Genomic DNA, 20,105 nt, shown 5'->3' on the forward strand with positions numbered 1-20,105 from the left:
GGGGCAGCAGCAGCCGGGGCGGCGGCGGCTCTGCGCTTGGCTCCGCCTGGCCGGAGGGGTCTCGAAATAAGCCTGCTCGTCTGCCCGGGCCGGGAGCGCCGAGGGTGTGCGAGGCGTGCTCGGCTGCGGCAGCCATGGCAAGGTGAGTGCCAGCAGCGGGCCTCCCTTCAAGCAGTCGGGGTCGCTCTCCTGGCGGGTAGGATCCTCTGAACTATCTGAGGGTTCCTGCAGAACAGAATGAAATGTTCTGTGGTCCAGAGTTCCCGGCCTCCCTGGATCAGAAACCCCTTCGCCGCAGAAGCAAGAGTTCCGACTTTTCGCTAGAGCTCGAGCCCCAAAGCTGTTTTCATCGCCAGGGCTTTGCTGCCCCAGAAAAGGCACCATGTTGTATGTGACGCTGGGGCGTATTCTGGGGCAGGAGAGCCCCGGCGATGGTACTCCCTCTTGAGTGACCACAAATAGCTCTCATGCATTTGGGAATGGGGGCAGGCTTCCTAGCCAAAGGATGGTGGCTTCCAGAGCAGCTTGGCTCAGTCCAGCACTTCCTTTTCAGGAAGTTAGCACAGCCCTTCGTTCCCTTGGCCTCGAGTCTCAGGAATCCCCTTTCTCCATCTTGACCCAAGAGGTCTGTCCAAAATATGCGCAAAACCAGGATGGCTGTTCTGGTCCAAGAGAAAAACTATCCGAAATCCAGTTGGGCAGTTCCTTTATTGTTGTTGTTGTTCAGTCGTGTCTGACTCTTCGTGACCCCATGGACCATAGCACGCCAGGCCTTCCTGTCCTGCGCTCTCTCCCGGAGAGTGCTCAAGTTCATATTCATTGCATCGGTGATGCTATCTAGCCATCTCATCCTCTGCCGTCCCCTTCTCCTTTTGCCTTCAGTCTTTCCCAGCATCAGGATCTTTTCCAAAGAGTTTTCTCTTCGCATTAGGTGGCCAAAATATTTGAGCTTCAGTATCTGTCCTTCCAATGAAGTTCCTTTATTAGGACCAACCAAAATGCCGTAAAAGAGGTGCATGCTTTTGAGTGCTTCAGAACTCTTCATCAGGCTACAAAGTCTACTTCATCAGTGCAAAATGCATGCTGTGTGTGGGGAATGCAAAGAGTAGACTCAGTGTTGTGGCCATCTCCTCAAGATGGAGATTGAAATACAGCTGATCTGAGAGGAATCCACACATTAAAGAAATATACAGTGCCCCATGGAGTGTAGCCTTTAGGCAAAGACACAGTGCTTGTATTTGGCCTCAGCAATGGATTGGATGAGAGCCAATAAGCTGAGGCTCAATCCAGACAAGACTGAGGCTCTGCTGGTGGGTGATTCCTCTGTCCAGGTGGGGGAAGTGTAACCAGCTCTGGATGGGGTCACACACCTCTGAAGGAGCAGGTGCGCAGCTCAGGGATATTCCTGGATCACTGTCACAGGAGGCTCACGTAACCTCTGTGGCATGGAGTGCCTTCTACCAGCTTTGGATGGTAGCCCAACTGCGACCCTATCTAGAAGGGGATAGCCTGGCATCACTGGTCTGTGCTCTGCAACCTCTAGGTTAGACTACTGCAATGCAATGTACATTGGGCTGCCTCTGAAAACTGCAGCTAGTGCAGAATTCAGCAGCCAGGTTGTTGACCAGGACTAGGTGATGTGAACATATATATTCAGGCCTGGCTCCTTTGCACTGGTTGCCAATTTGTTTCTAGGATGAATTCAAAGGGCTGGTTTTAACATATAAAGCCCTATATGGCTCAGGACCCCAGTTCTTCAAGGACCTACTCAGTCCCTGAGGTCAGTTTCAGAGACCCTCCACTGTGTGCCCCCTGCGAGAGAAGTGGTGACACTTTGGGAACAAGCCTTTCCTGGGATTGCCCTGTGTTTATGAAACGCTCCCTGCAAAGAGGCTCACCTGGCGCTAATGCTGACATCTTTTCAGTGCTGGGCAAAGATGTACTTATTTTCCCAGGCACTTGGACATGAGTTATGGGCCAATTGTTGTAGGCTGCTTTTGTGGTGTTCATTTTATCCTTGGAGGGGAAACTATGCTTCTATTGATGCAACCTAAAATTGCATTTGCCATTTTTGCAGCCATGTTGTCAGGGCCCAGCTTCAGCACTGCAGTGGGCCTTGTAGGTTATAGGCGGGATTTGATTAGAAGTAGCCTGGAAGGGCTTGGGCCTATTCAGTCTCTGGAATGCCAGAATCTGTGTGAGCTTCTCTCTGTCAGTGTTCCCAGAGCAGGGCTAGGGGGAGTCACCCAGCTCCCTGTCCGCCTGCTGGTCTGGCCTTGGCAGACAGGGAGGCTGGAAGCTGTCTGAGAGAATGTGACAGAGGTGGGGTGGGGTTTGCAGAAGGGTCGCCCAGGTTGAAGCGTCGCTGGAGGGCTGACTAACTTCCTGTGGGTGTGGTTTTGTTTAGGCCTTTCTAGAATCTACCCTTTTGATTGCCTGGGAGGGATCATTCCATGAATCATTCCCATTCCTTGTCTGGGGTTTGGAACCCTTTGTATGGATTGCCTGGGTTGGATATGCCAGGAACCCTGAATCCCGTCCCTTGTGTTCAGAGTCGTGGAGATGGCAATGGGGAAACCACGTTGATAAGGATCTCTGTCACGGTGGTAGTGTTTAGCTTTTGACTGTTCTGGAATTACTAATAGCCTGTAGCTACTGACCATCAGCTATATGATTTCAAAAGAGTATAACCATATTAAGCTTTGGCTGTGAGATTTCCTGTGTTTGAGGGATCGGGAATCCTGACACACATCACATTGCTGAGTCATATTCTGTTTGTAATCAATTACAACTCCAAGATCCTTTTCACACATACAACTGTCAAGCCAGGTCATCCATTCTGCATCTTATACTTGTGCATTTGATTTCTTTTTCCTAAATGAAGAACTTTGCACTTGTCTCTGTTAAATTTCATTCTGTTATTTTCTGCCCAGTTTCCTAACCTATCAAGATCATTTTGAATTTTATTTGTATCTTCGAAATTGTTAGCTATCCCACTCAATTTTGTGTCATCTGCAAGCTTGTGTCATCTGCAACCTCTTCCTCCAAGTCATTAACAAAAATGTTGAAGAGTACAGGGTACCAAATCCTGTAGCACCTCACTCAATACCCCAGTTTGATATTGATGAGCACTCTTTGAGTACAGTTCTCCAGCCACCTGTGGATCCACCTAGTAGTAGTGCCATCCAGCCCACACTTAACTTGCTTGCTGATTAGGATATCATGGGGCACTTTGTCAAATGCCTTGCTGAGGTCAAGATATCCACAGCATTTCCACAATCTACTAGGGAAGTTATCTGATTGGAATATGAAATAAGATTAGTCTGGCAGGACTTGTTCTTGACAAATCCATGCTAGCTCCTTTCCAGTGATCACTGCATTAGTGTCAAGGTGCCTACAGATTGATCACTTTATAATCTGCTGTAGAATCTTCTCAGCTATTGATGTCAGACTGGCTGGTCAATAATTCCCCAGATTTTCTTTTTGCGGATAGGGACAACATTTGCTCTCCAGTCCTCTGGTCCTTCACCTGTTCTCCAGGACTTTTCAAATATAATAGAGAGAGGTTCTGGGAGCCCACTGCTAATTCCTCCAACATCCTAGGATGCAATTCATTTGGACCTGGAGACTTAAACTCATTTAAGGTGCTTAGGTATTTCCTGACAATCTCTCCATCAACTTCAAGCTGCAATCCTATATGCCTCCAGCCTGTTCATCACATATGATGGGACACAGTTTATACTGGTTTTGGTTTTTTCTGTTATATTAATTAGGGATTTCTGTATTTGTGTGTGCAAGTTGCTTAGAGACTGTTTTTTGTGATGAGAAGCAACACATACATTTTAATAGGAAGAATGCACACACACCCCATACATCTGAAGCAGGGAAGATTTTGTTTAGCCTCTAAAATCACATCACTTCAAACTGCATTCACTAATAACTCCCATGTCGTGGTTTGATACTCGGAGGTGCTAAGTACCCTGAGGTGCTTCACAGTACCCTGCACACATAAACCTGCACTGAAGGAGTGGGAAAATCCACACATACCATTCTAGATGCTTGCTCAGTAGGAAGCCACAGTTCTGAACCTGTTTAAAATGTGTCGATCGGATGGGCCCACATTGTGACGTGTGATAGCTTCAGCTCCATATTTTCCCTGGCAAAGGCATTTGCACTCTTGCCATCATGATCATTCTAATAGGTGTTCTTCCTGTGGTTCCTAAGGCAACCAGCGAAGACCTTGTGGTATGATCGTCCATGTTATGTGTTCCTGGAGTTCTGTGTAGAGGACAGCATGGATGTGAAAGTGGACCTTGATGATTACAAGGTCATGTTCAGGTAAGGGGCTGTCTTGCTAATTCAGACCGTACAGGATGGTCAGTCAAGCAATCCATGTTGGTCTTAATATATGTGTAAAGAAAAACTTTGCTTTCTTCTGCTTTTCCATGTATAAAATACCCTACTAACCCCCACTAAACGCAGTGGAACTTACCCAGTAAAAATGCCATCAGATTGTTATATACGTTGCTTGTGTACTTTCCATATATAAAGTATCCTAGCTGCTTGTTGACTTCTAAAATTATTTACCTCTATCTCTATATATTGGAACTTGGGTAGACCTTAGTACTCATTTTATTGATCCATAGTGGGGGTGAATAAATACTTGTTGACCACCAATCCTAAGCTTACATACTGGGGAGCATGTCCCACCAAATATTGGAAGAATGTACATCTGAGTAAACCTGCAAAGGACATGCTGCACAAATTGTGCAGCATGTCCTTGCATGCTGCACAAACTGCTTTTATTATCAGTGCAGATAATAATAGTAATAATAATAGTAGTAATAATAATAATATACTTGTAATCAATGGACTTAAGTTAATCTAACTCTGCATAGAATGCAACCTTTGCGGCTAAACGGAAACGTCTGCCATTGAGATGTGGACTCCTTAACACCGGGAGGCTTGTTCAGATATTCTATAAGTTTGTAGCGTCCCTACACATGAGGAGAAAGGGAATAGGCGTGTGAGCTCTGTTCCCGTCACCATTCTCATTGCCCTCCACTACCTATGGGGGCTGTCAGTGCAATTTTGAACTCCGATTTTCCATGGGCAGGGCACCGAGAACAGTGATGGGGGGCGGGGGGGCAAAGCCTGCATGCTTGTCCCTCCTCTCCCTCCTTGCGTGAAGACCCCATGTATTTAAGCAGTATAATGATCCAACAGTCAGGTCAATTATTCGGAAAGGAATTCCTCAGTCAGTATCTATGAAAAGAGAGAATGTCAGTCGAGTGTGTCCTCTTTGTCTTTCTGCAGCTGTAGGAATGCTGATGGCATGGAGATGTACAATGAGATTCAGCTTTATGCCCGTGTGAATTCCAAGGTGAGTAGCTCAACTAAAAGAGGACCAGCTTTTTTGCAGGCACAACCGGAGGGAAGACATTCATTTTTCTTTGGTGAAAAATCTTGGAAAGTGAGTGGAGCACAGCAGGAAGACTCCTGAACTCTTTCTGAGTGGGCTGTCTTGTAACAAGGGGTGCTTCCAGTCAAGGCTTTCATGATGCCATCACCCTGCCTCCTTCATAGAATTTTAGGGAGATGATGTTGTCTTCCACTCGTAACCCTTCCATCTTTCCCCACTACTTCTTCCGTCTTTTTCCTTACCACAGAAAATCCATTAAGAAGGAAAAGATGGAATAACTGCACCATGCCTTCAGTGCTAGGAGACACAGTCTGGAAGCATCCCAGGACAGTGAAACTGCCAGGGCCCAAACTGCATTATTCTGGCCTCAACATTTGCTTCTTGTCATGGATCTACTTACTAAGAGTAATGCACCTGCACTAGCAGGAATAGAAGCTGAATCAGGCTGTAATAATGAAAAGTGTTCATTTTCTTTTTTATTTATTACATTTCTAGACCACCCAATATCCGAAGCTCTATGGGTAGTTTACAAAGATTAAAAACCATTAAAATACATTATATATAGTGTAAAAGCCATTTACATACAAACATAGAAGCAGATAGCACACATAAACACACATATCTAAACATGTTAAACAATCAACAGTAGATGAAAACCTCATCATATGCTGCCAAATGCCTGAGAGAAGAGGAAGGCCTTAACCTGGCTCCAAAAAGATAACAATGTTGGTGCCAGCCAGACTTTGTCAGTGAGATTGTTCCAAAATTGGGGGGCCACCACCAAGAAGGCCCTCTCCCTTATTGCTGCCTTCCAAGCCTCCCTTGGAAGAGGCATCTGGAGGAAGGCCTTATATGATAAACCTAGTGTAAGGGTAGGTTCATGCCAGGAGAGGCGCTGTGCCAGGTATTGCAGTCCTGAGCTGTGTAAGCTGACCTTTAAAACCCTATATGGTTCTGGCCCAGTCTACCTTAAGGGGCGCCTCCAACCAACAACACCCAAGGATGCCGCTCAATGAGATCAGCCTTGGAAGGCCTTCTGTCTGTCCCTTCAGCCAGGACAGCTAGGCCGGTGAGGACTGGGGAGGGGGCCTTTCCTGTGGTGGCCCCACTCTGTGGAATTCCCTCCCTAGTGACCTCTGTCATGCCCCCTCTTTGATGAGCTTCTGCCAGGCTTTGAAAACCTGGCTGTTCAGGTGGGCGTGGGTTAGGGTTTTTTAAGCAATGTTGTTTTGTTCAGTTGATTCTGTAAATTTGTTGTATTTTGTGTGGTTATTTGTATTGTACGCCGCCTAGAAGGGCTGGGTAGCTGGCCAGATGGGCAGCTAATAAATCTAATAAATAAGGCTTTATAGGTTAAAACTAGCTCCTTGAATTGGGCTTGGAAAGATACAGGTGGCCAGTGCAAACAGGTGAGAATCGGTGTTACAGGTTCGGAACTTCTTGTCCCTGTTATCAATCTGACCGCTGCATTTTGCATGAGCTGCAGTTTCTGAACCATCTTCAAAGGCAGCCCCACATCGAGCGCATTACAATAATCTAACTTGGAGGTTACCAGCACATAGAAAATTGAAGCTAGGTTATCCCTGTCCAGATTGGGGCATGGCTCGTCCACCAACCAAAGTTGGTAGAAGGCACTCAGTGCCACTGAGGCCACCTGAGCCTCAAATGACAAAGATGGCTCCAGGAGAACCCCCAAGCTACAGACCTGCTCCTTCAGGGGGAGTGCAACCCCATCCAGAACAGGTTGAGCACCTTCCATCCGGTCAGCAGAACCACCCACCAACAGCATCTCAGTCTTGTCTGGATTGAGCTTCAGTTTATTAGCCGTCATCCAGTCCATTGTCGCAGCCAGGCACCGATCTAGTACATCCACAGTCTCACCTGATGAAGATGAAAAGGAGAAGTTAGAGCTGTGTGTCATCAGCATACTGATGGCAATGCACTCCAAAACTCCAGATGACCCCAGTCAACGGTTTCATGTAGATGCTGAATAGCATCGGGGACAAAACTGACCCCTGTGGAACCCCTTACTGGAGAATCCACCGGGCTAAGCAATGTTCTCCAAGCACCACCTTCTGGAGCCGACCCTCCAAGTAGGAGCTAAACCACTGCAATGCAGTGCCTCCGCTCCCAACTCAGAGAGCTGTCCCAGAAGGATACTGTGATCGATGGTATCAAAAGCCACTGAGAGATCAAGGAGAGTCAACAAAGTCACACTCCCCTTGTCTTTGTCCCAACATGGGTCATCATACAAGGCAACCAAGGCTGTTTCTGTGCCAAAACCTGGACTGAACCCTGACTGAAATGGATCCAATAATCAGTCTCATCCAAGAGTGTCTGGAGCTGGTTGGCAACCACCCGCTTAAAAGATCTTGCCCAGGAATGGAACATTTGCAATTGGCCTGAAATTACTAGATTTTCCAGGTCAAAGGATTTCTTCAGGGTGGTCTCACCACCTCCTCTTTCAGGCAGCTTGGAACCACTCCCTCTTGCAAGGAGGTATTAATCACCTCCCTGGTGGCCCAGCTGGCTGTTCTCTCTCTGCCAATTTTTTAAAGCCTAGAAGGGTAAGGATCCAGTAGCTAAGTGGTTGCACAAACCTGTCCAAACACCTTGTCAACATCCTCAGGCTATACCAACTGAAACTCATTGTCAAGAAATCCATTGTCTTGTTAAGATTTAGCTGCTTGGAAGGAAGCTCCATTTCATGAAGATGGGCCTGCATGCACTAATTAAACCACCTGCATGTTATTTGATGTTGATCTAGTCTCTGGCCTTTAAGGCCAGACTGGAACTCTTGCTAAATTAGACTGAATGTTCTCAGCTGGGCTATGGTGAGAGCCTTTCACCGTTGCCCCCCTCCTGAAAGCTGAAGGTTATTCAGCCTATTAGTGATTGCCTGAGGCGGCTTGTCTCTGAGGAAACTATCCAGCCAGACAGGGATTGGCTAAGGAGGCTCACCTCACATTTGTCAAGGGGAGCTACTGTTGCCATTTGGTCTTCATTCTGGTCTTCATTTTCATTCTGATCTTCAGGCTTGGTCTGCCTGTGCTAACTAGCTTTTGGGCCTGTGAGCTCTTGGAACCTGAACTGGGCCCTGTCCTATTGGAAGACCCTTAATTAAGAAAAGTATAGGATAAGGTTAGGTGGCGATTTGTTATATTTGCCTGCAGCATTGTTCCAAAGGATTTGTCTGGTTTCTTTGATTTCTCTACATTTTTATCCTTTTTTCTGCCCTTATTGTAAATAAACCTAAGATCTGTTTCCAGGTTTGTGTGTGTTTATTCAGAGCCATCTGTTTGGAATTGCTACTGTTTAGAGTTTTAGGCTTGGGCCTTGAAACAGAGGGTGTGGGTTTGAACTCTTAAAGGTCTGAGAGTCCCCTGGGCCAGGCTGAGGTGGATGTAAAGGGTGGTGATAGTTTACCGGCAACTGTTTGCCCTTGTCTACACTTCAGGGAGTTGGGCAACCCCCTTCCCCTCCCTTCACTCTCATCCAAGAAAGCGACCAGGCTGTGCTCTGGACACCTCACCAGATTCACCTGCTGGATTCCGAGTCCTGGTGGATGCAAGAGATTTTATCCTGGAAGTGCCTAGCGAACAAATTACAGCAGGCCTCAGATGGGTCTAGAGTGTCCTTAGGGCCAGCATGTCATAGGTCACAGACAACCCTGAAAAGCTCTACTGGCGGCATATGGAAGATTGAATGGAGGCAGTGAAATGTTTCTTTGCTGCCCTGACTGCCCCGAGTATACCTTACCATAGGCACACACCCTGCCTGATATTTTTCTGCCAAACAATCTTTTTCAGGATTCTCAGCACAAGCACTCTGGCAGGTCCATCACCCTCTTTGTGCGCAAGTGGAAGGATAAGGTGCCTTGGCCACGTCTCACCAAGGAGGAGTTCAAGGTGGGGCCCTTTGCTTGCTCTTTCCCCTGAACTTTTGAGGAAAATGCCATGCAGGGGAAGATGTTCTGCTCACTTCAGTCTCAGTGTTAAAGAGTGGGGTGGCTTCCAGATGAGGCTTTTATCACACCTCCACCCTGCTGTTCACAGAATTTTACACCTAGATGTCATCCTCCCATGATTTCCCACTACTTCTTCCATCTTCTTTCTTACAGTGGAGAATCCGTTAAGGAAGAAAAGATGGAATAGCTGCACACTGCCTTCTGATGGTTAATGCTAGGGCCCTCTGTCTGGAAGCACCCAGGGATATCAGTAAGGCAGAGATGCATTTGCCCCTTGCCCAAAAGGGTTAATGGAGAAGTTGTCATTTTTATTTATTTTAGTCAAAAAGGATGAACAAGAGTCCCCCAAGATGTTGTCGGATGCAGAGTTGCTGGAAATGGGCCAGATAAACCAGAATTCTCTGTTCCTCGTCCTACTTGGCTCTGTAGTGCTTTCACAACATAAGGGGTGCTTCCAGATGAGGGTTTTATTGTGCCATCCCCCTGCCTCATTCATAGCATTTTATGGGAGTCCAAACAATGTTTTCTTCCATTCGTAATCCTCCTGTGTTTCACCGCCACTTATGCAGGAAGCCACCTTATGCTGAGTCAGACCCTGGGTCCCTCTAGCCCAGTATTGCTGACACTGACTGGCAGCCGTGGCTCTCCAGGGCTTCTGGCAGGAGTTTTTCCAGCCCCATCTGGCAATGCCGGGGATTGAACTGGGGACCTTCTGCATGCCAAGCAGGGGCTCCGCCACTGAGATGGGACACCATCTTCCTTCCACCTTTTTCTTTCCACAGAAACACAGAATCGCTGCACGATGTCTTTTGACTGGTGGCACTAGGAAGCCCTCTGTGTGGAAGGGTGGGGGAGTAGCGATGCAGGGGAAGGGTGAAGGACATGCTGGGAGGGGCCCATTTGGTCAGTCATGATCTGTTCCCCTACTGCTACTCTGCCAGTGGGGTGAAGCAGCAAGGGGGAGGAGACAGTGGCATGTAATTGTTTATCTTACTTGCAGCCAGCATGGCTCTCGGTGGACTTTGATAACTGGCGGGACTGGGAAGGAGATGAGGAGGTGGAGGCAGCCATGGCTGAGCAGTATGCCGAGGTGAGTCCAACCATGGGGCCAGGGCAGAGTCTTGAGCTGTCTCCCAGCCTGAATTAGCAGTGCTGAAGTTTGAGGGAGGCAACAGCCTGCTGTGCCCTGTGAGTGTTGGTCAAGGAAACCAGAGCAAGTACAATGACAGCAGGAACAGCCAGAGCCGTTCACCCAGACAGGCATGTGGCTGGGAATGTTATTAAATAGCAGCAGTAACCACCTCCCTCCACCAACAGGCCAAATTATGCTATGACTGTGCATGCCAGAAAGGATTACGTATGTGTCATTTATAAGTCCTCCCTTTTCAGTGAATGTAGTGTTTCACAATGCTTATTTATCCTCACATTAATCCCCAAGATGTTGATTAGACTAAAAGAAAAGGCTGTGTGTAATCTGCATTAAAAGGTATACCAAAATTCTGTGCAACAAAACATTTTCCGTAACCCGTATATATTGCTCAAATATGCATAAATGTATTTTGCATACCTTATTCTGCCATTTCTTGTCATGGAAAGAGGCAAGGAGCTATACAAAGTACTGGATCCCCACTCCTAACCACTGGAAACCATGCTTACCTTGCCTCTGGTTTCTTGAGATTTCACCAGTCATTGCCCACGTTACTTTAAAATGTATTTTTTTGCTTTAAGGGCAAAATAGAATAAATTTTGGGGGTTTTATTTTTCTATGGAAGCAAAGCTATTTCTGATGCTAAATTCTGAACTCAATCCTGTTTCCAGTGCTTGTACTGTATGTTTACAAAACACACACAGCCCTCAGCCAAAGCCCCCCAGTGCGTATTACAGATAAGGAGGGTGCTTGAAGTCTCTAGATAGCCAGATTACACCTCTTTATTCACTGGTCCACAGGAATCCCAGTAGGTTTCTTTCTTCCTTTCTTGCTCATGTAAAAAGTTGTCAGCACTCCAGTTAAAGCACTGGGGTATGGGTCTTCTGACAGTTGAGCAGTCTGTGGTTCATAACCGCTGTGGAAGCACGCCTAAGTTTCTCTCCGAGGCTGAGATGGTGCCTGTTCCATTGTACAGGAAGCCAACATAGGGATAAACAAGTCAAGAACACAAAGCCAAGCCCATTCCCATTCCCCAGCCCTAGAGGTACCTTGGTCTGGGTAGCAGGGCTGCAGTCCTTACATTGCTACTTTCTGTTCCCATCCAGCTCATGCAGAAGGTCTCCACGAAAGGTCCGCTCCCTGCCATGGATGACCTTGATGTAAGTACTGAGGAGGTGACAGTTGAGGGAGATCCCCATGATCTCATGTTTAACTGCTTCTAACCTTCTGGCTCTGTCAGTCTGCCCCCAAACTGGCTCTTTCTTGCCATATGCTGCCCATTTACAAGCTAATGAGGCCAGACAGTTGGCATGGGATGGGCTGTGCTTTGTGCCCAGCTGTTACTTTAACAGTAAAGTTAAACAGTTACTTTGGCACTTCTCCAGAACTTGGAGAGGTCTGTATATGCAGTTCAGGAGGCTTTTGCATCTTCGTTTGCGCAGGAGCTTTTGCTCGTTCACAGCCCCCTTACAGCATTTGGTGAGACATGGTGCTCTTTCCACAAAGCTATTGATCGCTCCTTGTCTGTTTTTATATTCTCTTCTAGGATGACATCTGAAAAGTTGCTGCAATCCATTCCCAGAGGTAATCTTCATCAAACATTGTGCAGCTCCATCCAGTGCTCCCCATCTTTGAAGGGGTAGGCACATAAGCAGCTGGCCATGGGGCCTGGAAACGCATTGCCCAAGGAATGGAGCACAGAAGCAGACACACCAACTGGAGTTGGCAATTCTGAAATGGCTATTGCAAAAGTGTAGCAAGTAACTAAGGTTTTGGTTGCATTTGAGTTTCCAAGCCAATCAATAGTCAAAGCAGAATCTCACTGGACCACCTTGCATAACAAACAACCCTTTGCTCACATGTGGGTACCATTTCACAGTAAAAAAAACAAACTCCAGCCCTGAATAACTGGAAGTGGAGCCAGCAATGAATAGCCTGTCCCGATGGTTTCTGAACACCATTCCCTCTTTGCCTTCATTCCATTAGTGAGGCACTGTGACTTCTGCAATTGTTTTTCTTTCTCCTGACCAGGTACAAAAGCACCACTGGGACTGAAGCAAAAGATGAGAGAGAAAGAAAGCGGAGCAAGTGCCATCCCCAGAGATCTTCATGCTTCACAATTTTGGTCCAAGACATAATATGAGGGGTGCTAGTGCTGACCTTAGACTGGGAGTCTCTCCTCTCACATTGCTGGATGACCAATGTAGTGGCCGTACCTCCTTCCTCCTACTTATAGGAATGAAAACTGGGCCTGCGGTTTGCTGCTGCCTGAGCCTGTTCCGCTTTTCCTTTCCTCCCCATCCTCTTATCTATTTTCTTTCCTTCCTTCCTTCCTTCCTTCCTTCCTTCCTTCCCTCCCTCCCCATGTCCCCAGTTTCTTTCTGTAGGGTTTCTTGTTCCTTAGGAACATTGTGCATAAAGGTAGGAAGTTATTCAAACACTGCCAATAAATACTATGACTCTTTGTTGGCTGTCAGTGTCATCTATCTCTGCAGTGGAGAGTGAATTTGAGTAGGCCTGATTGGTGCTGGCTCAGAAGGGAAGATGTGTTCTCCCTGACTGGCAAAACAATTAGATAAAAAGGCTAGTAAGGCTAGTTGTGGTTTGCTCTTATTACCTGTAAATCTAGACTGTTACAAGCTGCTGTGGCTGCCAAATTCCTCATCACATCAAATGATGGAAAATATAAGGCAGACCCTTCCAAATACAGGCCCAGCAACCAAACATGCATAAACCAAGCATTGCAGAGCTCACACCAGGTCCACCGAGGAGACAACCTGCAGTTCAGCGTCAGGGAGATTTTCAGAAACCAGCTTTCTATCGCAGTGACACACTACAAATACAAGGAAAATTCTGAAATCTGATACCTCATAAAGTTAATTTAAGTATGTGCAATCCTCACACACCCTCCAGATGGCCGTTCTTCCAATGCCACAACTCTTCACTCTGAAAAAGCCTTAAACTGTATTTCAAGCACCATAATTCCATGTCCTATCCTTCTGAAACTTTGCAGGTTTCTTGCCTGGGGACACCTCTATGACCTGTGCCATTTTCGTACAAATTTACCAAAATAGCATGGCGGATGTGTGAAGGAAAGGGGAAGCAAATCACCCCCTGCCCTGGCAAATTAGAGAACACCCCTTCTACGTGAACCTCTGCACCTTTCCTTCTGAAATTTTGCTAGTTTCTTCCTTAGGGACACATCTAGGCTATCTATAATTTTCAGAACAATGGCCCACAAGGAACATAGGCAGAGAAGTATGTCATCTTTTGGAGATCCTCAAAATGTCAAGGCTGTTCATGCACGCCCGTGCACACACGCTCGTGGCTATCTTTCTGCAATTTGACAGCCATGATCCCCTCAGGGCAAGTGATCCTAAATTTTTCATGTAATTCTGTCAAGAAATAAAAATGTTAGTTCATTTTAAAAGGAAATCAAAATATACAGGCATACAGCACAAAACCCTCTGCACCTATTTTTCTGACATTGGGCAGGTGTAATCTCTTAAGGGGCCACTTTGCAACTGCCATCCAACTCTGACCAAGAGAAAAAAGTTAGTGTTTTTTAAAACTTCCCATGATAGCCAACAGGAAGTACAAAGTGTCGGTTTTCTGAAAGCGAAGAGGATCTAAAGAGCCTCTAGTTGAGGGTGAAAGAGGAGAGTGCAAAAGCTGGTTTGAAACTCAACATTAAAAAAACTAAGATCATGGCATCTGGCCCCATCACTTCCTGGCATATAGAAGGGGAAGAAATGGAAGCAGTGACAGATTTTACTTTCTTGGGCTCCAAGATCACCGCAGACGGTGACTGTAGCCATGAAATTAAAAGACGCTTGCTCCTTGGGAGGAAAGCTATGGCAAACCTAGACAGCATAGTAAGAAGCAGAGACATCACCTTGCCGACAAAGGTCCGTCTAATCAAAGCTATGGTTTTCCCAGTAGTAATGTATGGCTGTGAGAGCTGGGCTATAAGGAAGGCTGAGTGCCGAAGAATTGATGCTTTCGAACTGTGGTGCTGGAGAAGACTCTTACGAGTCCCCTGGACTGCAAGGAGGTCAAATGAGTCCATCCTAAAGGAAATCAACCCTGAGTGCTCACTGGAAGGACAGATACTGAAGCTGAAGCTCCAATATTTTGGCCACCTAATGCGAAGAGAAAACTCTTTGGAAAAGACCCTGATGCTGGGAAAGACTGAAGGCAAAAGGAGAAGGGGACGGCAGAGGATGAGATGGCTAGATAGCTTCACCAATGCAATGAATATGAACTTGAGCACGCTCCGGGAGAGAGCGCAGGACAGGAAGGCCTGGCGTGCTGTGGGTCATGGGGTCACGAAGAGTCGGACACGACTGAACAGCAACAGTGCACCTTTACTGGGTTAAAACAACTAAGACTTTTGCGGCAGACGCTTTTGCGAGCCTTGTGACAAAGCGGCCTCTAGCCCCACGAAACTTCCTACGCCAAAACACGCTAGCCCGGCTCCAGGCGCGGCGAGGCGCCACAGAAGCCGGGCAGGCGCGGCCCAGACCAGGCGGCCCGAGCCTCCCCCCACCGGCGCGCAGCGGGAGACGCGGACGAACAGCGGCGGGGCATTTCGGCCTTCGCCGCTCGCCTTAGGCCGGGCGGAAGCGGCCAATCGCGTCGGGTGCTCGCCGTTGCTCTCGCGAGCCGAGCGAGGCTCTCCTGCTGTTCGGGCGGCGGCGGCTGGCCGCTTCATGGCGCACGCGTGCCAGCGGGACAGCTGGGTCCGGCAGGTGAGGGGAGGGCGCGCAGGTTGCGCTTGCGAGAGGCTGCGCGTCGCGGCAGGGCGGTGGCGCCGCTCCGCCGAGGCCCGCCGCCCACCCGAGCCGAGGAGGCAGGCGCAGGCGCTCTCCTGCTGCCCTCCTCTGCCGGGAACAGCAGCCCGCCGGATCGCCCCCGGGCCGGAGCCGCGCCGGCTCTGTGTTCTGCGCTGCGCGGGTCGCGGGGCGACGCGCGGAGGCGCCGCTGCAGATGGACGCGCGTCCCCGGCGCAGCGCCCCCTGCTCGAGCGGTCGCTGCCCGTCGCCGCGGGTCTGGCAGCCGCCGGCGAATCCAGCGCAGCAGGGTAGCTCTGCTTACCGCTCTTTGCGCAAGGCCGCAAAACACATGGAAGCGCACATTATGTCAAGAGAAAAGGCAGAGGAAGCGAGAATGGGGCGATGGGTTGGGGGGGGTTGCCTTGCCACTCATGGGTACCTTTCTGTTGAAGTTTAAAGGATTTAGAAGGGGGGATGGAGTAGGAAGAAAAATACTTCTATTAAGAGCAGAGCTGTTTCACGTGTGGAGCAGAATCACCCAAGAAGCCCATCCATGTCCTTCCATTGAGGGCAAATGAGAATATTGTTATACTGCCGGGCATTTGGGATTTAACTGAAAGTAGACTAACTGTTGCTTTGTTTTTTAATTGTTTTATTCAAAATGTATATGTATTAATGTTTTATTGTGTGTAAGTTGCTTGGTGAACATATGTTAACATGTGGGATACTATTAAGTAAATAGATTCTATTTCTGTGGTTTTTAAGGGTTCTTTGCAACGTTAGTCTACTGTAAGTCCCATTCATTTTAATGGGCCCAGTCTAACTAGAACTAACATTGGATACAACTCTTACGGGTGCAATCCTATGCGTATTTAGGGGAATGGCTGGGGAATGCTGGGAATTGCAGGACTTTTTTCTGTCTAAACACACATAGGATTGCACCCTAAAGGTGACAAAACTCATGCAAAAGCCCAAGAATTTGTTCTGAACACTGTTGGGAAAAACATGTTCGGTTTTGTCATGCTGAAGTACCTTGGCTTCCACCCCATATGTTTGGTCTCTTATCTTTGATCTCTTCTTTCTGTGTGTTCCGAAGGCCTCCAGATCTTTACTAGATGATCCCCTTTCTTTTTCTTCCCCAGTTTACCACACAAGTGGTTTCCTGCTGCCCTTCAGAATTGTCTACAGAAATTGGAGGAAAGAAGCAGACTCTGCATGGATTCCATGTCACCCTGGAAGACACAATTCTTTTCCCAGAGGGTGGAGGGCAGGTACCAGCAGCTATTCTTAGTCAGAATCAGAACAGAATCTGTTTTAGGGACTGTAACATATAGTATATTTCTTAATACGTTGGTTGGGATTTACTTTTGCATTCTTCTTTAAAATTAGGAGCACTTCCAGATATGGGTTTCTTAACTATAGTGCATTGTTCACCTGTTCCATCTTTCCCTCCTTCGCATTTTTTTTTGTGGTAAGAAAAAAGATGGACGGTGCATTTGGAAAACACAGGAGGGTTACAAATGGAAGACTATGATGTCTGAAACCCATGTAAAATTCCATGAACGAGACATGTTTAGACAGAAAAGGTCCTACATGGCTGGCTGGGGAATACTAGGAGTTGTAAGACTTATTTCTGTCTAAACATGCATAGGATTGGGCTCTAATTGCTCCATGTAGCTGTTAGGAGTATATGATTTCCTGTTTGCTCTTAAATCCAAATGTTGCCTGTGCTACTTTTATTTTCGGTTGTAGTCATAAACAGTTGAATATAGTGGGTCTTACTTCCAAATATACCTTATTTATTTGTGGCATTTATATACTGCTAAATATAATAAAATCATGCATAGAATTGCACTGTATGCGTGGTAAAAGTTGGTAATATATTTTAGGTGTTCTGGGGTGGCAGTTTAGATCTACCTGAAATCTGGTGTATGTAATTAATAATAATTAAAATTCTTCCTGCGGCTAACTAATATTGCAGTGGTGATTCAGGGAACCCCCATTATTTGTCCAGTCTTGCACAGCACTTTCTTGCATTAATAGAATTTGGTTTGGGGTGTTCATTGGAGAAGTGGCACTGATCAACATACTTTGTCTAAGAGCCCATGACCATTGACAAGGTTCATGTGAACTAATATTTTACATGTTTGTGTGTTATAACCGGACAGTATTCTCAAGAAGCTGGGGCAGTGACTTTAATTTCTTCTTTCCAGCCCGATGACCGGGGACTCATTAATGACATCCCAGTGCTCAGAGTCACTCGACAAGGCCCAGATGCTCTACACTTCATCCAGACAGCCCTTGAGCCAGGGAGCAAGGTGCAGCTAGTGCTGGATTGGGATCGGCGGTTTGACCACATGCAGCAGCATTCGGGTGAGATACTGGTGAATGTGACACTCATTAGTTTGAGTGGAGCATCACAGAAAGTTTAAAACTCTCCCTATTGGAAGGAGAGGGGAAACCGAGTTGCTTTATAATTGTCTCTTTCAGGGCAACATCTTATCACAGCTCTTGCAGATCAGATGTTTGGATTCAAGACAACATCATGGTAAGCAGGACGCAACTCTGCATAGTCCCTTTCTCCTTGCTTGTGTGTGTTCTGAATACACGAATGGGACAGAATACCAGAGGCTTCAAGAGAAAGCAGGGATACTCAGGTTAGCAAGAGGCTGCACAGATCACCATTGGGGTATTTATTAACAATATCAAATAACCACATTATTAATCAGTAGTGAAAAAACTGTTCCGGACTCATCAGCAGTGCAAGATAACCTCAAGGCAGTATCTTTCTAAAACTCCTGAAGCCACTGGAAGAAGTAAATGGGCAGCATGCATTTGTAACTTAGCATTCCCAAATGGTATTTACAAGGAGAGAGAAGTAATTCCTTTCACATAAAATTCTATGGAGGAATTCCTTTCTGAATTTCTCTCAATTTCCTGCATCACCTGCTAAGATCAAAACAAAGGTTAATTCATCAGCAAATCTAGTGACTAAATGTTAATTAATAAGGAATATTTTGTTTTCACGTTAACTCAGAACCTAAGGTCAAAAATAAGCAACCGTGTAACCATAACAAAATGTAGAGTCTGACAAGATATGTTCAATGGGTGACCAGGTAAGCGTGCGCAGGATTGCAGTTCTAGCCTAGTTTCTGTGCAGTAGCCCATAGTCAAAGGACAACATTGGGGTGGTCAAAAGGGCTCTTTCTAGGGACAGGGGAATTGTGCCTTTAGCCTCTCCCACCCTCTGCAGGGAGCTGGGTCGCCAGCGAAGCACTATTGAACTGGACACCTCCTCAGTGACAGCAGATCAGGTGGCAGCCCTTGAGCAGAGCGTGAATGACAGAATCCGAGCCCAAGTCCCTGTGGTGGTGCGAGAGCTGATGGTGGGTGACCCTGAAGCCGAGATGGTGAGTAGCGTCTGGGCTGAGGCAGAGAGGGCAGGAGCTGCCATGGACTCTTCTCTAGCCAGGCACTGTATTGCAGGTGCGGAGCCGTGGCTTGACAGATGATCACAGCGGTCCAGTTCGGATAATTAGCATTGAGGGCATTGATGCTAATATGTGTTGTGGCACACATGTCTCCAACCTCAGTGACCTACAGGTGAGGTGGGGGGGTGGGCTTGCCGCCCCAGGTTTGAAGCCTTTGCAGATTGAATCCCCTCAGATCTGAGGCACAGGCATACTGTGCAATCTACATTTGTGCAAGAGCAAGTTCTGCCCATTTGTGGCACATGCCTCTTCCCTGTGAATAGATGGGACAAGATAATTGCAGAAGTAACATAACACCATCCTACCTTACAGTGTCTAAATATCCCACTTAGAATAACGTGTGTTTGTTCTGAAGGTTATTAAGCTCTTGGGCACCGAAAAGGGGAAAAAGAACAAGACCAACTTAGTTTTCCTCGCTGGGAACCGAGTGCTGAAAGCTCTGGAGCGAAGCTATGCCACTGAGAGGGCCATGACATCGTTGCTTAAGCAAGTATTCCTCTTCCCCAGAGAATGAAAAAGTCTACACAGTCTCAGAAGGACTGTTTAAATCCCATTGGCCTGAGTATTTCATATAAACTGTCAAAGGAAAAGCATCTGCGTGCTTGGGGGTTTTCTCAAGGCAAGAAATAATGAGCTGTTTATGTTAATTTTTCTTTAGATAAATTGTATTATATATGGCCTGCCTCGATCTTAAGGCTCAGGACAGATAACACAAGCTTTGCCATAGTTGCACATTAAATGCAAAGACTACTGTTCCCAAATAATTCAATTGTTTCTATCGCTGCTGAGTTTTGTGTTGCCATTTAACACAAGTTGTTTCACTTGCCTCATCTCCCCCTTGCCACCATTAGAGGTTGTAGCAATCCTCCCTGAAGGCCCTTGGTTGCATCTGTCATTTTAGGAATGGCCCGGAAGAGCATGTGGAAGCTGTGAAGAGGCTGCAGAACTCTGCAAAGCAGCTTCAGAAGGTACAGATGGCTAGCGCTCGATATTCCCTCATGAAGAGTTCAGAGTCTGCCTTCCCAGAGATCCACAGCCAACTTTTAACTTGGAGGTCTTGCTGAAGCAGCTGAGGTCAAATCCCAATAAGCAGCCTACAGGAATGCAGTAGTCAGGAGAAGAAAATGGAAACCAGGGTTGAGGAAGACAGCTAGGAGCAGGTCTGGCTTGCTGGTCACGGCTGCAAATAGTAGTCAGGGTGGACTAGGACTTGTGCGGTTTCCAGCCAATTGGAAGACCAGCCAAGCAGAGCTAGGGTTGCCTGTAAAACAGTAGCCAGAGAGGGAATCCTATCCTCCTGGCC

At 47.0% G+C, this 20,105-nt stretch overlaps 2 protein-coding genes across 9 annotated transcripts in view; both read left to right on the plus strand.

The window, feature by feature from the left end:
* The first annotated feature begins 44 nt into the window (after positions 1-44).
* PTGES3L (prostaglandin E synthase 3 like) lies at positions 45-13,001 on the plus strand. Of its 2 annotated transcripts, none has more exons than XM_084857317.1 (8): positions 45-142; positions 4,202-4,338; positions 5,317-5,383; positions 9,232-9,330; positions 10,390-10,479; positions 11,643-11,696; positions 12,083-12,120; positions 12,568-13,001. In XM_084857317.1, the coding sequence occupies exons 2-7, from the start codon at positions 4,295-4,297 to the stop codon at positions 12,092-12,094; spliced, it is 366 nt and encodes a 121-aa protein (XP_084713443.1). In that variant the 5' UTR covers positions 45-142; positions 4,202-4,294; the 3' UTR covers positions 12,095-12,120; positions 12,568-13,001. The 2 variants fall into 2 exon arrangements, with proteins under 2 accessions (XP_084713443.1, XP_084713442.1); XM_084857316.1 differs by having other exon boundaries at positions 4,225-4,338.
* Positions 13,002-15,198: 2,197 nt separating this feature from the next.
* Positions 15,199-20,105, plus strand: part of AARSD1 (alanyl-tRNA synthetase domain containing 1) — a 35,154-nt gene continuing 30,247 nt past the window's right edge. For all 7 annotated transcript variants that reach the window (XR_014792213.1, XR_014792212.1, XM_084857307.1 and 4 more), the window contains exons 1-8: positions 15,199-15,287; positions 16,454-16,582; positions 17,525-17,684; positions 17,802-17,859; positions 18,565-18,721; positions 18,798-18,914; positions 19,158-19,288; positions 19,704-19,770. Coding sequence is in view for 5 of the 7 variants with exons in the window: in XM_084857307.1 (XP_084713433.1) it covers positions 15,249-15,287; positions 16,454-16,582; positions 17,525-17,684; positions 17,802-17,859; positions 18,565-18,721; positions 18,798-18,914; positions 19,158-19,288; positions 19,704-19,770 (858 nt within the window). In the remaining 2 variants the exon portion in view is untranslated. The remainder of the gene's footprint in view (positions 15,288-16,453; positions 16,583-17,524; positions 17,685-17,801; positions 17,860-18,564; positions 18,722-18,797; positions 18,915-19,157; positions 19,289-19,703; positions 19,771-20,105) is intronic.

The sequence above is a fragment of the Heloderma suspectum genome, chromosome 5 (genome assembly GCF_057233095.1).
Source record: "Heloderma suspectum isolate Gila_16-S chromosome 5, 16-S_ref, whole genome shotgun sequence".
In the NCBI taxonomy this organism is placed as follows: Eukaryota; Metazoa; Chordata; class Lepidosauria; order Squamata; family Helodermatidae; genus Heloderma; species Heloderma suspectum.